This window comes from Zootoca vivipara, chromosome 4 (genome assembly GCF_965207765.1).
Source record: "Zootoca vivipara chromosome 4, rZooViv2.hap1.1, whole genome shotgun sequence".
Classification (NCBI taxonomy): Eukaryota; Metazoa; Chordata; class Lepidosauria; order Squamata; family Lacertidae; genus Zootoca; species Zootoca vivipara.
Window position 1 is genome coordinate 43,390,158 of NC_142587.1, and position 15,831 is coordinate 43,405,988.

Below are 15,831 nucleotides of genomic sequence, written 5' to 3' on the forward strand. Positions count from 1 at the left end.
TTGAAGACAAGGGTTTTACTTTTGGGCATGCTGCTAGATGCCCAGGAATGCTCTTGTTCTTTGATAAAGGTAAAGGTAAAGGTAAAGGCACCCCTGACCATCAGGTCCAGTCGTGTCCGACTCTGGGGTTGCGGCGCTCATCTTGCTTTATAGGCCGACAGAGCCAGCGTTTGTCCGCAGACAGCTTCCGGGTCATGTGGCCAGTATGACTAAGCCGCTTCTGGCGAACCAGAGCAGCGCACGGAAACGGTGTTTACCTTCCCGCCGGAGCGGTCCCTATTTATCTACTTGCACTTTGATGTGCTTTCGAAGTGCTAGGTGGGCAGGAGCTGGGACCGAGCAACAGGAGCTCACCCCGTTGCAGGAATTCAAACCGCCGACCTTCTGATCAGCAAGCCCTAGACTCTGTGGTTTAACCCACAGCGCCACCTGGGTCCCTTCTTGTTGATACACAATTGTAAATAATTAAATAATTGTAAATAATTAAAACTGGGACTCCTATTTTCCTTAGTCCAATATTTATTTACTGGAGTAATCTGGGTGACAACGTTTCATAAATTTGGGATTTATTTTTTATTTTACTTGTTTTTTTTAAAAAAAATTCTAGACAATCTGACCTTTAATTGTAACTTTTGAGTAATAAGCAACTGACAAGTGTAATAAATAGCAATAAATGTTATTTGCTCCTGCTGCTGAAACAAACAAACAAACTCTATTTTGGCATTGGTTTTAGAGAAGCTTGCTGCTGAAGTGGGCACTTCTTATGGCTGCTACTTTGTTCCAGCATTCTCAGGATTATATGCACCATACTGGGAACCCAGTGCAAGAGGGTAGGTATATCAGACCAAATGTTTTAACTTAAAGAATTTCAGGAACTGCCAATATTTAATTTTATTCATTATTAAGTAATTAGGCCAGATACACAGTGGGATGTTGTGCATCTTGCCAATATACACTTTCTGCCAGCTGAGAGGGCAATGTGCACACGTTATAAGGGGTACTGTGGCAGCCACTTGAGACTTTAAAAGAAGGTTTGTTTAATCTTGATGGTATATTTTGCTTTCCTTTTTCCTTCTACAGAATCATCTGTGGCCTTACTCAGTTTACAAATAAAAACCACATTGCCTTTGCTGCACTAGAGGCTGTCTGCTTCCAAACACGAGAGGTATGGATGAAGGGTGCAATTAATGCTGCTTTGATGGTAGTGGCAAACTTCTTTTAAAATAATAATAATAATAATAATAATAATAATAATAAGTTGTGGTTTGTATGATTCAGATGATTAAGTGTGAGGCAGTTGATTTTGGGTGCCATGAAAGAGCAGTGGAAGTTTAATTATTAATTTATTGCTGTGTTTTTAATTCCAGGGAGAGGCAGTTATAGAATTGTCTGCCTCGAGTACCAAAATAACTTGGCTAACCTTGGACACTATGCACCTTGACTGTGGGCAGGGCATAGTATTTGCTGTTCTGCCTCAGGCAGCATAATGTCTTAAGCAGGAGATTCTAGTATCATGAGACTAATTTTTATACCTTGAGAAGAATTATTGTCACAGACTGGAGCATGGATTTAAAATCTTTGTTTTTCAACTCTAAAACATGTGGAACATCTTTCTCTTCCCTAAAACTACACACACACAAACAAACACACAAACATGGGTGTCTCTGACTTCAAGATATATTTCCATGGGCCACCATATCTGAATGCCTTTGAGTTGTAGGACATTTCATCTTCTGGGATTTTTGCTCAAAATGTTTTTCCCACTTTCAATTCTCTCTCCCCACCCCCAGCATATGCCTCAGGGCATGGTTTTTCTACAAAATAAATTATAATGTCTAGTTTGGCCTTGTAACTTTTATTTCTTTAAACAGCTATGTTCAAATAGGGCAATAGGGCATCCTTGTGTATACTTCTTAAATTTAAAAGGAACTTCAGTCAGATTCCTGCTATGGTACTAGCAGGTTCATAATGATAACAGAGTTGTATCCCACTATTGCCCAAGCAGAAAGAAGCTTGTGCAGCCAGGCTGTTTCCTATATTTATTCTGCCTGCAATACCCCCCCCCAAAAAAAACAACCCTTCTGCAGATAGTCACATAAATCCTTTGAATAGTGGGGGCTGTGTGGTACCAGGGCTGGGGGGCTGTGTGGTACCAGGTTGCAGCTGGAGGGAGAGTTACTTTACCTGAAGGGATCTGGGACAATCCCTTCACCTGATTTCAAGCAATTCCTTCAACCCACTGCAGGCTTCTGTGATACAGCCCCCGCTATTGGGTGGCCCTGACCCTCTGGAGAAGGTTTTTAGGATACAGGGTGCAGGGGCAGGTAGAGTAAAAGAGAGAGATTCATTGCACAAGCTGCCTTCTGCTTGCACAGCCGTTAGATACAATCCAAAGAGTTTTTCTTCCTGTTGAAGAGATTTGTGTGAAATGTGTGACATGGTTCTGTTTTAAGATATTGGATGCAATGAATAAGGATTCTGGGATACCGTTGAAACAGTTACAAGTCGATGGAGGAATGACCAACAATAAGATCCTTATGCAGCTTCAAGCTGATATTCTCTGTATTCCAGTAGGTAAGCAATAATTCTCCTGGTGCTTTTAGTATTATTACTTACAAGGCCAAATAAGTATGACGGTTTGAATAGACAAGATAACTTGCCTTCCTCTCCCTTGAAAAGGTTTCAATTAAAGATTTATATTGGAAGTATTTCTTGGAGCAGCTGATACAGCAGGATGCTCAGAACTACTTGTGTCATAAAAAAGTCATAAAAAGTTTGGCGTCCTGAATACAAAACTGAAGCCTACATCTGCATACGTGTTTCTGCCAGTTAATTTTATCTTCCTGTGTTATTCTGGATCTGTGGAGAATGACTACTTTCATCTCCTCTCCGTGCGGTTAGAACGAGCCTTTCACATATGTGTCCTTCAACCATGACTGAACAATGTTCTTTCTCAGAAAGAATGTTCTTTAAAATATGTGTCCCATCATCCTGTCAAATTTCCTTCGGGAGAAGGAGGCAGGTTGCTCTCCCTGTTTTTCATGGTAGCAGCATGGCCTCCTGCTATAGAGGTTGCTATGGAAGGCAATTTCCTCTCCTCGCCCACTTCCCCCCCCCACACACACACACAGAATTGTGATAAAGGAAGCAAGTTCTCTGTTAAATGAATTGTGCAAAGGGGCTTTTTAATGGAATGCCCCCCCCCCCAGCCCGGCAAACAATAGATGTACAGAGATTCACAATAGTGTGCTGGCTTATGTGGGTTCTATTTTATGTATGTCTTCCAAGTCCTCTTTTTATCATGACAGTTTCAGTAAATATCGCTGTGCAACTCTGGTTTTGATGTCATCTGTAAAAGTTCAAAATTCAGCAGCATATGAACTACCTTTATATACTGGTACCTGTAGTTCTAATGAGTTGGGTGTAAACATTAAATTGGATGAGTGTAATACAAGGCAACAGACACTAGGGAGCATTCAACTAAGGGCTTGTCCACACTTTTCTGCTCGTCCTTTGCCTAGAAAGCACTGGTCCAAGAGGTTTCTCGCTTGTCCCATCCTATAGGCATGGGTCTGAATAGTTTTGTGTTTGCCCTACAGCTTTCCCTGGGGAAACATGGTGTTTACCACTGAATCAGAACAAAAGGCAATCCACAGAAAACCCAATTGCCATTTGGTGCGATTCAGCTGTAAACCATGCATTTTCCATGGGGGAAGCAGCAGGGCAAAAGGAAGTGTGGGTGAGGTTTAGTTTTACTCAGAGAAAATCCCATTAAAATTTATGAACAGTTCTAAGAGAGGTCAGTTACTTTCAACAAGTATACTCATGAGTAAAACTTGGTTGAATACTACTCTAAATTTGGGCATGTGTTGTGGGGGGAGGAATTCTTTGACCCGTGCACTATTTCAAACTTAAGATATTATTTAAACGACAAAAGCTTGCCCTTTCTCCTTACTCATCTTTTATTAAAATCTCTGGAAGCAAAATAACCCTGGGGTTAATTAATTGCAATAATATCCAGGATATTAAGATCTTTACAGCTGTTACCAATTTCCTCTACTTTGTTTCTTAAGAACCAGTGCTGCTCTCTCTTTTTTTAATTATATATATATATATATATATATATATATATATATATATATATCAGATTCTCATTTATTCTTCTGCATTAGGCCAGTTAGAAGAACTAGAAATAAGGAGGGGCATTTGTAGATCTAAAGATGAAAATTGAGAAAACAAAATAAGCATGCGGCTTGGTGATCTAAATTCACTTAAAAAGTGATTACAGTGGTGCCTCGCTAGATGAATTCGTTTTGTGAAAAATTCGTCTAGCGAATCACAGTTTCCCATAGGAATGCATTGAAATTCAATTAATGTGTTCCTATGGGCAAAAAAAAAGTAAAAAAAAATTCAATGCGTTCCTATGGGATTCGCTAGACGAATTTTTCGCAAAACGAATTGACTCACAGAACGAATTAAATTCGTCTTGCGAGGCACCACTGTACTTCATTATCCTATAAATACCTTGCTATGTAAAGCAGTCCATAAACACTCTACCTTCATTTTTGGCTTATTAGTAAAACCATCCATGCCTGAAACCACTGCACTGGGAGCAGCCATGGCAGCAGGAGCTGCAGAAGGAGTGGGAGTCTGGAGTCTGAATCCTGCTGACTTTACGGCAGTGACCAGTGAACGTTTTGAGCCACAGATCAATCCTGAGGGTAAGGAAGAAACTAATATATGTTATCCATTATCGGGCATTCATAAGCCCATGCTGGGCCTGGGCCAATTCACATTACTTAGAGGAACTAGTGCAGTTTGTTCCATTGGTATAATTAGACTAGAGTGAGTGCAGATGTGTTCTGGGCTAAAAGTACTTGCCTCTAGTTGATGCTTTTCACACTTTTGTTTGACTGTTGTTGTCACTTGATAAAGAGTTCAGGAGACTCTTATTTAGATGTGACTAACAAGACCAGTCCAGATCTCATATGACAAGGATTGGCAAGGTTTACCTCGCCTGGGCCAGTTTACTGCAGCGGAGATCCCTTTGTGGGCCAGATCGCGCGCGCGCCCGTGATTTCTGGCGTCTGCGCATGCGCAGATGCAATTTCTAGCGCTGCAGAAGCTAATCCCCAAGCCGCACCAGTTTAGCACAGTGTGCAGGGAATCACCGAGCGGGTGGCTTGGTTCAGGGGTGGCTCGTGGGCCGGTTAAATGACCCCCGTGGGCCTTAGGTTGCCAGCCCCTGTCATATGACTAGATAACATTGCATCAGGACATATGTGAAAAGAGAGGTTATAAATTGGGATGAAAAATTTCCTTGCGGTTTCAGAAAGCGAGTCTCGCTATTCCAGGTGGAAGAAAGCTGTTCAGAAGTCAATGGGCTGGGAAACAACAGAACCACAAGTAGACAGTAAGCCATTACAATTATTCCTGCTTGTGAAAGTTATGCTGAGTTTTTGTTAGAAGAATGTCGCTCACCTTTTGTGATTAATGCTTTTGTAAACAGAGGCTCCTCTTACCTATGTTTTTTGAAGATAAAGTTTTAAACTGGCTGCAGCAAAGAACATACACAGCTTTTTAAACAGTTCTAACTTCCATAACAGGTGGTTATGGAACAACTCGATTATAAATGCTTTTAGGCAAGTATATAGAGACTAGAGAAAACTGTATGGCACCTGGCAACATCTAAATAATAGCTATCTGCTTCCTCTTGCCTGAGTTAACATTTTTTTGATAATTTTATATGGCATCAGGAACTCAGTCTAAAGCAGACTTACATATACATTTTGCAAATAGGAAATATGTTTATATATGAACAAATGCTAAAAAGAGAGAGTGGTATTAATCCTTTTTTAAAAACTTTTTAAAAAAAGTTATTTGAAACCAGTGAAATAGAGGTTCTGTGGGACATTATTCTCACATGTAGAGAATAGTAAATAAATTGTGTAGGACCAATCTATGGATACTATGCTATCAAGTAGGATTAATTTTAAATAAGAGAAGCTGTCCTATCTACTGTGTCAGCAAAAGGCAGAAAGGGGCTTGCAATCCCACATTGACTGAAATAATTTGGCTTATTACAACCAGAATAGAAAAGTGTATGTTGAACAAAATTTACTGATTCTGAGACCTATAGATTGCTATTGAAGTCTCATGAATAATATATCCCAACTCTCATGTTGAACATATTAAACGTTGGCTGCATTTCATTGACCCAATTCACACATTACATTAAACCATAGTACAAGGTGAATGGGCAGTGGTAAGTCAAGAACAATCCTTGAAGAGAAACTAACAATGAGTCTAGATTCTGACAATATAACAAGCCAGACTCTGGAGTCCAGATTCAGTTGGAGGGGTAGGCAGAGGGAGGGAGTGCTACAGGAAATTTTGAGCAGCATGTGTTGGTTTACATTAAACCAAAGCTTTGTATCCAATTAAGTTCAACTCAAGAGTAGACCTAGCAAAATTATTGAGCCTAAATTAGCCATGCCTATTAACTTCAATGGGTCTTCTCTGAATAGGACTAGTATTGGGTACAACCAATTGTTTTAAACTATGGTTTGAAGTGATGTGATAATCAGGTCATTATATACAAAATAGCACTAAAGAGCTGGCCTGTAATGAGATCCAAAGTATGCAAATTTGAGATGCAAGTCCTATTTCTATCAGTTAGATCCTCCCCTTGTAGGTATGCTTAGAATTATAGCCTTAAACTGTAATGATTTGATTTGAGCTTTTTTTCTCCAAAATACAATGAACAAAATACAATGATGAAGCACAGACTTCTGTGCTTTATCATTAGATTGTTATAGATGCATTATAATAAGAAATCTGAAGAAAATAATAAACTATTGGCTCCTTCAGCCAACGGGAAGAAGTTGCATAAACTAGATCAAAGGTTCTCAAACTTCACGATTTCTGGGTGGAAGGAGTCCTTGGACTTACTGAAAACCTATGGCTTTTTATTTCTTTAAAGCCTTAACAGCTGGAGAGGGGAGTTTTAGTTAAGTAAATAAAGTTTCTAGTGGTTGTTTCTTCATTAGAATGGGCATGTAAAGAAGAAACTCAAATTTAAAGGTCCATGTTCTTACTAAACAGTAAAAGTTGAGGGCAACACAGTAATAGGAGAGAGGGTATAGTATTCCCATGAATAGAGAAAAGATTTGAGAAATACTGGACAATGTTCACTCAGATGTGTCCTGTACATCCAGCCTGTGGCTCCATCTTGCAACAGAAACAGCTGCTGCATTCAAGTGTACTCTACTGAACGTGGTGGCATTCGAGATAATATGGGGGGCAGTAGCTCTGTGAGCATGACCTTTTCCCACACACCCTTTCCTCCAATGTTGGAAATAATCACTTGGTGCTATTCTAACTGGGCAGGAGCCTAAATTTATTCCTTCACTGTGCACACAGGTGAGGTCTCTATTCTAGTAGTCCCCTCCCCGAAGCAATGGAACAAGAAATGGTACCTATCACCAGTGATGGTTAGATCTGCAGCAGAGGCCCTGTTCTGGCAAGGGTGTTCTCTGTGATTGCACTCATCTGTATACAGGGAGCAAATTCCATGGTGCTAAAAGCTACCGTTTTGTTTCTACCCCCACTCCTGGCTGTTCTACATCAAGCACAACAAACCATAACCCTTGGCTTTTCATTACAAAGGAACACAATCTCATGGTCTGTTTCACTCCAAAGAGTGGTAGCCCAGTTTGTTTCTTGACTCCCCAGTACAAAGCAGGGACTTTGGTGTTTTTACTGTATTTGAACATTAACTATGGTGTTTATGTGTGAACCAAGCCAATGGTATCCAATGCTAATGACACTTACACTGTTCTTAAGTTTCAGTCTTCACTGGCTCTTTCTGTGTTCTGATTTCATATGTGTATATATTAATTCTCTTAAGTTATCTTGCATAGATATTGCATTTATAGCCCACCTTAGTGACAGTGCACTTTAAAGGCAGTTTAGCAATGGCTAGCAGACATGGCAACCTCTGTGCTTATTTAGAGATTAGAAAAATGACTCTGTCTTATGTTTTCATCCCATCAATATAGCAGCACACACTGAACGTAGACCCAGACCAATAGAACAAGAATTTGAGGCAGAGGAAGATTTTGAGGCAGAGGAAGAACAAAGTCTGTGTTTCCTGTTTTGGGCATCAGGGTTCTCCTCATGAATGTGCGCAATAAAACAAGGAAGAAGCCAGCTTTATAGGGTGTTGTGTTTTATTCACAATTAAATCAAATGAAATGCCCAGAAGCAAAGCATGAAACTATTTCTAAAGTTAGTATCTCAGTGAAATCATAGTTAATTAGTATAGTTTGCACATGTGTACTCAGAAGTAATATCACCTTTAAAGATCTAGATAGAAATCTAAAAATTAATCTGTTTTAATAGCTTAAGTTTAGGGGGGGTGCTATCTAATTATATATATTTTTCCTCGTCAAAATGAATTATGAAGCCTTGATTTTTTATCAAAGAACATATTTACTTTTCTCTTTTTGTCCTTCATGGAGCTTTTGTTCAGGTTCTAGCAAGCGACTCAAGTCTTCTCTAAGGCTGCCATTTTATGAGATCCCATTTTTTTTCCAAACTCATGCTATCTTATTTTGCAAAGTAATTCTAAAGGCATCATCATTGCAGTGTTTGATTGGGAAGGTCTGGTTTCAAATCCCTGCTCAGCCATAAAGCTCACTTGGTGACCTTGGGCCCAGTCACTGTATCCCAGCCCAGCAGTCCAGCCCACCTCATAAGGTTGTCGTGAGGGGGTAGGGAGACTTGCCACTGTTTTGGTAGATCATAGGAAACATAAACCTTTCCTAGATAAAAATCAAAGCAAAGGCCACCTAGTTTCTCTTGTTGTCTGTGTCCCAAGCAGACTAAAACTTTTAAGTAATATGATGTGGCAAGGTGGTGAAGGCTGCACTATGAAGTTCAATAAAGGCACCCCCCAATACATACATATGTGTGTGTGTGTGTGTGTGTGTGTGTCCCTCTCTTTAGATACTGTGTCTCACACACACCTCATCTCAGATGCAAGTTAGAGAAGTCTTTTATACAACTCTCCCTGCAGTCATCATATTAGGTGAGTCCTCACAACAACAACAAACCAGTCTCTCCCTCGTCTTGTGGTGTGCCCCACCTCAAGATACTAATTTCCTTGTCCCATAGCTCCAGGAGGAATCCTCCCCATAACTACCGGGTATCTGTTGCCATATCCTCTCTTTTTCCTGTGAGAGCTGAAGTTTGTGAGAGTCAAGAAACAATGCCTTGTTGGTTACTACTATTTTGTTTATACTGTAGTCTCATTAACTCTCACATGTGGCATTCCTAAGCATTCACTGTGGTTGCAGTGGAGCTGCTATGGCCTAGCATGCAACCACAAAGGTTACAGTGAAGTAAGAGGTAGAGTGGGTAGCAAGGTGGATAGAGGATAGAGTGGGTAAAAGAGGTACCAGGCTCTGGGTGTTGTGGGGCCTGGAGCAACTGCATCAAATGCACCATGGATCAACTAAACCTTAGGTGCTTTCTTTGTGTACCAAAGAAAGAGGTTGCAGAGCACTTTGGGCGAGCTCTTCATTGTTTTGAAGGCTATTACTTGAGTCTTCTGGTAACATACCAAGAAGACTATAATGGAATACATGCTGGGTATTCCATGCTATGTACAAGAATGTTTGAATGGGTCAGGGATGCCATTTTGAGTGCGTTGTGACACATTACTAAGTAGGGTATCTTTTATATAGAGAGGAAAAGCTTGTTGCCTAATCAGCAAAATTGGTGTGAGGTGGGTTAGAATGTAAATGCTTGAGAACCATTGAACTAGATGCAAGTTTTTGTTCCTGAAGGCAGCTTTCATCATAGAAACAAAGAACTGTAGCATTAGAATGGGCCATGAGTGTCATCTAGTCCAGTCCCCTGCCATGCAGAAATTTTTTGCCCAACATGGGGCTCGAACCCACGACCCTGAGATTAAGAGTCTCATGCTCTACTGACTGAACTATCCCAGAATGTATGTTGCTCAACTAGTCAAGTTGCTACTTGACCTTACTGTTGCCTAGTATCCATGTATAAAACATTCTAGATTAGATAACACTATATTGTCAGCCAGTGGTTTTAGCACATCTGTAAGGGATCATTGGGTGAAATACCGGTAAATACTGCTATTTTGTGCTTTTGATTGCAGTCTGGGTAGTGGTAGATACATATTCCGCTTACTGAGGTTGTAATATGCATGATGATGGAGCAAGCAGATTCTTTGAAGGAGGTACCCCAAGGGACACTGCACATTCATTAGGCTTTGTTCATGCAATCTTACTCTTTTGAAGAGAGACTTGCATGTGCAGGCCTGTGCCTGTAGTTCTTAAATTGCACATTAGCATGTGTGTTTTTGAATATATATGTGGGTGGAGACACACATGCTCCTCCATCACCCATGCATTCTCTCTAGAAGAATCTTTTAAATACTTAACATCAGCTTTGTTTTGGAGTTCTGTATTGTCTGCTTTATTAATATTTGATTGGCTTTGCCTAAATCACATTGAATATTGACATTGGATGCAAAGTTGGAATATAAGCAGAAAGGCTTGGCTCAGCTCTAATTATTACTGTGTAATAAAACTATCTGTAGCATGCAAATGTCGCTGCTTTCTTCTAATTTTATTTATTTATGTGATTCCTAAATCTTGCAATTTACATGTATCTCTCTTTTGATTTGCTTGACTGGAACCTCTCCTACTGGATGACATCAGGTGAAACTAGTATCTTCTGTAGTCTGCCTTTGGGCTTTTTTATAATGAATAGCCTGTTAATGTTAATCGGAGCAAAGTACATCTCAGGTTAGTTTATTATTATTTGAACTAGCTTATTTTTACAAGGTTATCACTGCTAGTTTGTTTTCCTTTTGTTTTCAGTATTCTTGTTCTATGTTGAATAAACAGTGGCACAAATAGCTACAGCTTCCCAAGACATTGATTTAAGATTCTCTGGAACCAACATTTTCTGTAGGACTTCTGCTGTCAGCCACACTGCCATGATTATTTCTTTAGCATGATTATAGGTTCTGATTTTCTACTTATTACAACAAAATTATGCATTCCAGTTATCCTTTGAAAGCTCAAAAGCTACATAATTTATTTTAAGAAATCAGCGTTTTCAGACATTATGAGCAAATCTTTAGAACTTTCCGGACCAGCAAATAAATGCTTAGGGTGAGCCAAACAGGCTATTGTTCCCATGCAACTCTACAAAGCTGACCTGCTGATATTTCAAGCACACTGTTAAGGTCAAACCATCATTAACATCAAAAAGATTTTGTCTCCTAAAAGAGTGTGCATTTTTGTTTGTTGGTTGGTTTTTAAATTTCCCTCAAACAAATTATATTGATGATCTCATATATAAATATATATATATATATATATATATATATATATATTCTTTAAAATATAACAAATACAAATAAGATAACGGGGGGGAAAGAGGAAAGAAGAAAGAAAAAAAATTCAATCATTAAATCTCCAAACAAAAGATAATTATATAATTCTCCAAAATTATATTCAAAATAATACATAACATATAAAAAGCATAAATCATAAAAAAGAAAAAGAAAGGAAAAACTTTACATGTTTTAAAAAAGAAGTTTAAAAAATGCTTCCGATTGTTTATATATATAACTTAGTGATAAGATTCGGGTCTCACATTTGAGAAGATTTGAAAAGATCATGGTGGTTCAATATTTTGATATAAACTTTCATTTCATTTGCAGCTTGTGGAGAATATTTGGTGAGCTAATTAGTCTGGATCACTACTGAAAAAGTGTACATATGCAGCAAAAACACCCCAAGTACTACTCCTTTTTGGAGTGATGTAGCATGCAGGAATAGCCTTCCAGATGTTGATGGATTACAATTCACATAATTCCTGATGCCTGACCTTTATGGCTGGGGCTGATGGAAGTTAAAGTTCAACAAAATCTGGAGGACACTACAGTGGCTGTACCATGCTGTAGAGAATAAGTTAAGTTAATTGTGCTTGTTTACATGACTTAGTATGTTACAAATAGCAGAGGGAATTTCATGTATTGTGTACTTGCAGCAGATCTGACAGATGAGCGTCATCTGCATGGGACTAGTACAGTATGTTTCAGTGCACAATCTAAATTCTATGGGTGGTGTTTTATTTTTTCAAGGCAGTGAGCCCATTGCAATTTATATTATGAAGCCGTAATTCACTTTAGAGTAGACCAGTGGTTTGTAGGTTTGTAGTAGATATGTGCAGTGTTCTTCCCATGATATAGAGAAAATCATTTGCAGAATATTAATACCTTTATCAGTTCACCTTTAGCTGACTTGTGGGGCATGAATGGGCTTCCTGTCCAGAATTTACCTACTACTGTATAGCTTAATTCAATCATTTCAATGAGACTTGTGCAGGAGAAGTTGCCACTGGAATTTGCCTCTGAATATCAGACCCATCTTTTGTATTCTTTACTACAATCAAATCTTGAGGCTATGTTCCAAAAGATTTGACAGAGACTGGACTAAGCCCTAATTGTTCTCCATACTGTGATTGCCTCTCTCTTCAGAGGTAATACCCATATGAAGACTTTCCTTTTCTTTCTCCACATACACCCCGAAAAAGAGAAAGAAAGAACTGCCTTTAGCTAAACCTCTCCTCAAAAAGTAATCATAAACATTGCATTTTTTTCAACAAGAAGTATTCAACACCTGACAATATGTTTTCTATTTAAGGTAATTGCAAATGAGGCTCCTTAATGGATTTCCAGGAGATTGCAGCATACGAAGAGAATCTGGTGCTCTCTTCCAATGTCATGGGATTGTTCTGACTTGGTTAATTGTCAAAATAACATGGATTTATAGGAGAGGACTTGAACGTGGAATGAGGAACACACACAACATTGCTGCCACATGTTCCCTACTTAAATGTACACTTGGATGCAAACCTTTCGTTAACTTCCTCAACCATCATCACCTGTTTTATACATTTCGGCATGGGAAATTGCCACAAAGAAAAGGGTGATATTATTGTCAACTGTATGGTTTAAAAACTTGGTACAGTATGCACATCTGTAAAGTCACGATGGCTTTTTTCATTTCCTAGAAAATTACCCATAATGGTGTCTGCCAGTGCTATCTCTCTAGTGACCAATGGAGCAACGCCTGTCTGTATCGTCATCAGTCAATATTGAAGCAGTTAATGGTGCTTTTTCCTTATACTAAAACCTGAATAACTGATTTATTCTCTTCTGCTCATGTGCATTGTCCATCAGTAATGAGGACCCTAAATCCTGAAAGTGCCACAAGTTAATTAACAAGATTATTTTTCCAAACGTGTATTTAAGATTTAAATATATGTGCTTTCACCTCTACATTAGCAAGCCAGAGACCTAAGCAGCAAAGAAGCTCCACATGCGAAGTACTACGCTAAGGTGTAAAGATACAGATTAAATAGTCTTGGAAGGACTTGTCATGTTTTCTTTGGGCAGCAGGTGCAGTCCAAACGAACCTTTCCATTGTCTGGATGTGTTGGAGCTGGTGGTGTAGGGATGGGAAAGTTCAGGACCAAAAGTTGCCTCTTAGCATATCCACATTCTGGACAGTGGCAATTTTGCGTCTTGGGTGCAAGTGTAAGTTTTTAGGCATCAAAGCAAAAGCACTACTTGCTAGCCAAAAACGTCAAAGCTAAGCTGACACATTTTCAAGTGATCCATTCTACAATCTTTGGAGGGAATTGTTGCTTTTCTTAATAAAATATATCAGTAAAAACACCTGTCAGCTCACAGCCTGGTTCCCTTTTCTGCCTTTACCATCATTACCACCACCATCCTATTTTTCTCTGTATCCCATTTGCTGAAATTGGAATGCTGTAAAGGAACAGAATAATGGAGTGGGAACTATATTAGAAAAGGCAAGCAAGGAGAAAAACCCTCTTCAAATCTTGAATGTAACAGGGTTTCATCAAAGGCCACTCTGGTCCTCCCAGATATGTCCCCCACATTATCTTTTTCTTCTGCTGCCAATGCTGCCTGTAGCTGGAAGGAGTTTTGATTTCCACATCTCTGAAATGAATTGGACATAAGAACGTGTTGGATCCAGTCTGCCTTGTCCTTTGAGATGCCTCAGATTGCTGGAATGTACCCAAAAATGGCTGCAAAAAGTAGCTCCTATGTGGATAAATGACATAGCTTACTCCCTGCTATAAATTCTCACACAAAAGATTATTTTTGGTAAATAAAGAGGGCTTGGTGTAAATTTAACATGAAATTGCCTGATTTGAAAGTTTGATATGTATTTCTAAGTATGTGCACTTGGGAGCTAAAGGGAATGTGCATGCTCAAATGGTTTCTGTGTCTGTCTCATGTGACTTTGTCTTCACTCTTACAGAATATGTGTGTTTGAAAAAACATTTGGGAAATAACATTAAGCATTGGAAATTCAAAGGATGTTAGGTCTTTATAGGACACTTAATATCAATGCCTTTTCATCAAGTGCAATGAAAATTAAAAACAATGGTCTCTGAAGCTGCAGCGCATTCTGCACTTGGTGTAAATTCTAGAATTCTCTTGACAACGTTGTCCCTTAAATGTAAATTGGGTTTTAAATGTTTCAGCATGTTGATAAATGTAATTACAAAAGCAGTTTGGAATATTGGTTTGTGTCAGAACTTCTGTACATGTGAACTTGGTAGTAGGATTTGTAAAACTCCACATCTTAGCCTTACAACTTGCACAGGCACCGTGTAGGTTGGACCATATTTAGCAAGCCTGCAGGGGAAAGCCTTGTTCTCTTACAATGTACGGTATTCTGCTTATTTCCATGAGCTTAGCTTTCAGAGGAAAGTCAAAGGGGAGAGCTTGCAGGGGGCAGGTGTGTGGCAGGCTGAATAAACTGTGTTTTTCCTAGGAAGTCAATGGAATGGACACAGACCTAGGGTGTTAAGTGTGTGATAACATTGGGTTTTAAAGATATGAGTTAAGTGCCAAATACTAACCCCTTTTTCCAAACAAATGCTGAAACAGTAAACGGTAAAAGAACCTGGAAGTCACTTGTTTCTTGAGCTGCCTTCATATGTGTTTGGCTGATGCTTTGGTAAACAATGTGTGATAGGCAGTTTCAGCTACAGTTTCTGGGGTGGGGTGGGGTATATAGGACATTAAATTATTTTTGTGAGATTATAATTACAATTGCAATTTTGTAAAATGTACTTACTTTTTTCCTACAAAACAGAATTAAATTAACTGTTCACTTTTTGTGAAAAGATTATTGTGATTTTACCCCCTATATATTGTGACACCTTCAAATTTAAATGGGCACATGGAAACTATGTAACAGCAACACTGGCTGGTTTTGCACTGCTGAGAATACATGTGACTTAAAATGACCTAAATCTTGTTTGCAATTATGTTTGCAATGGAAGCCGTGAATAAATTTAAAATGAAATCTTATTCAAGTGTGTAAATGCTTGTTTGTTTGGAAAGCAAATTCTACTTCACAAAATCTCATCCTGGGATTCTGTTTTTCTTGCCTTAAAGCATGGGTAGGCAAATATAAGGCCGGGGGGTCGGATCCGGCCCAGTCGCCTTCTAAATCCAGCCCACGGACGGTCTGGGAATCAGTGTGTTTTTACATGAGTAGAATGTGTCCTTTTATTTATCATGCATCTCTGGGTTATTCGTGGGACATAGGAATTCGTTCATTTTTCCCCCTTCAAAATATAGCCCCCCCCCAAAAGGTCTGAGGGACAGTGGACCGGCTCCCTGCTGAAAAAGTTTGCTGACCCCTGCCTTAAAGTAACATGGTGTGTTAACTT

The 15,831-nt window shown here is 39.1% G+C and overlaps 1 protein-coding gene across 15 annotated transcripts in view; it reads left to right on the plus strand.

The window, feature by feature from the left end:
* Positions 1–15,466, plus strand: part of GK (glycerol kinase) — a 42,610-nt gene extending 27,144 nt beyond the window's left edge. For 2 of the 15 annotated variants that reach the window (XM_088668729.1, XM_088668726.1), the window contains 8 exons: positions 734–830; positions 1,081–1,165; positions 2,454–2,574; positions 4,578–4,721; positions 5,333–5,413; positions 10,755–10,841; positions 11,768–11,784; positions 12,753–15,466. In XM_088668729.1, coding sequence (XP_088524855.1) covers positions 734–830; positions 1,081–1,165; positions 2,454–2,574; positions 4,578–4,721; positions 5,333–5,413; positions 10,755–10,841; positions 11,768–11,784; positions 12,753–12,776 — 656 coding nt within the window. In that variant the 3' untranslated portion in view covers positions 12,777–15,466. Of the gene's footprint in view, positions 1–733; positions 831–1,080; positions 1,166–2,453; positions 2,575–4,577; positions 4,722–5,332; positions 5,414–8,060; positions 8,214–10,754; positions 10,842–11,767; positions 11,908–12,752 lie in introns of those variants that run through there. The other 13 variants (XM_088668732.1, XM_088668728.1, XM_088668731.1 and 10 more) reach the window with 8 other exon arrangements.
* Positions 15,467–15,831: the final 365 nt, after the last annotated feature.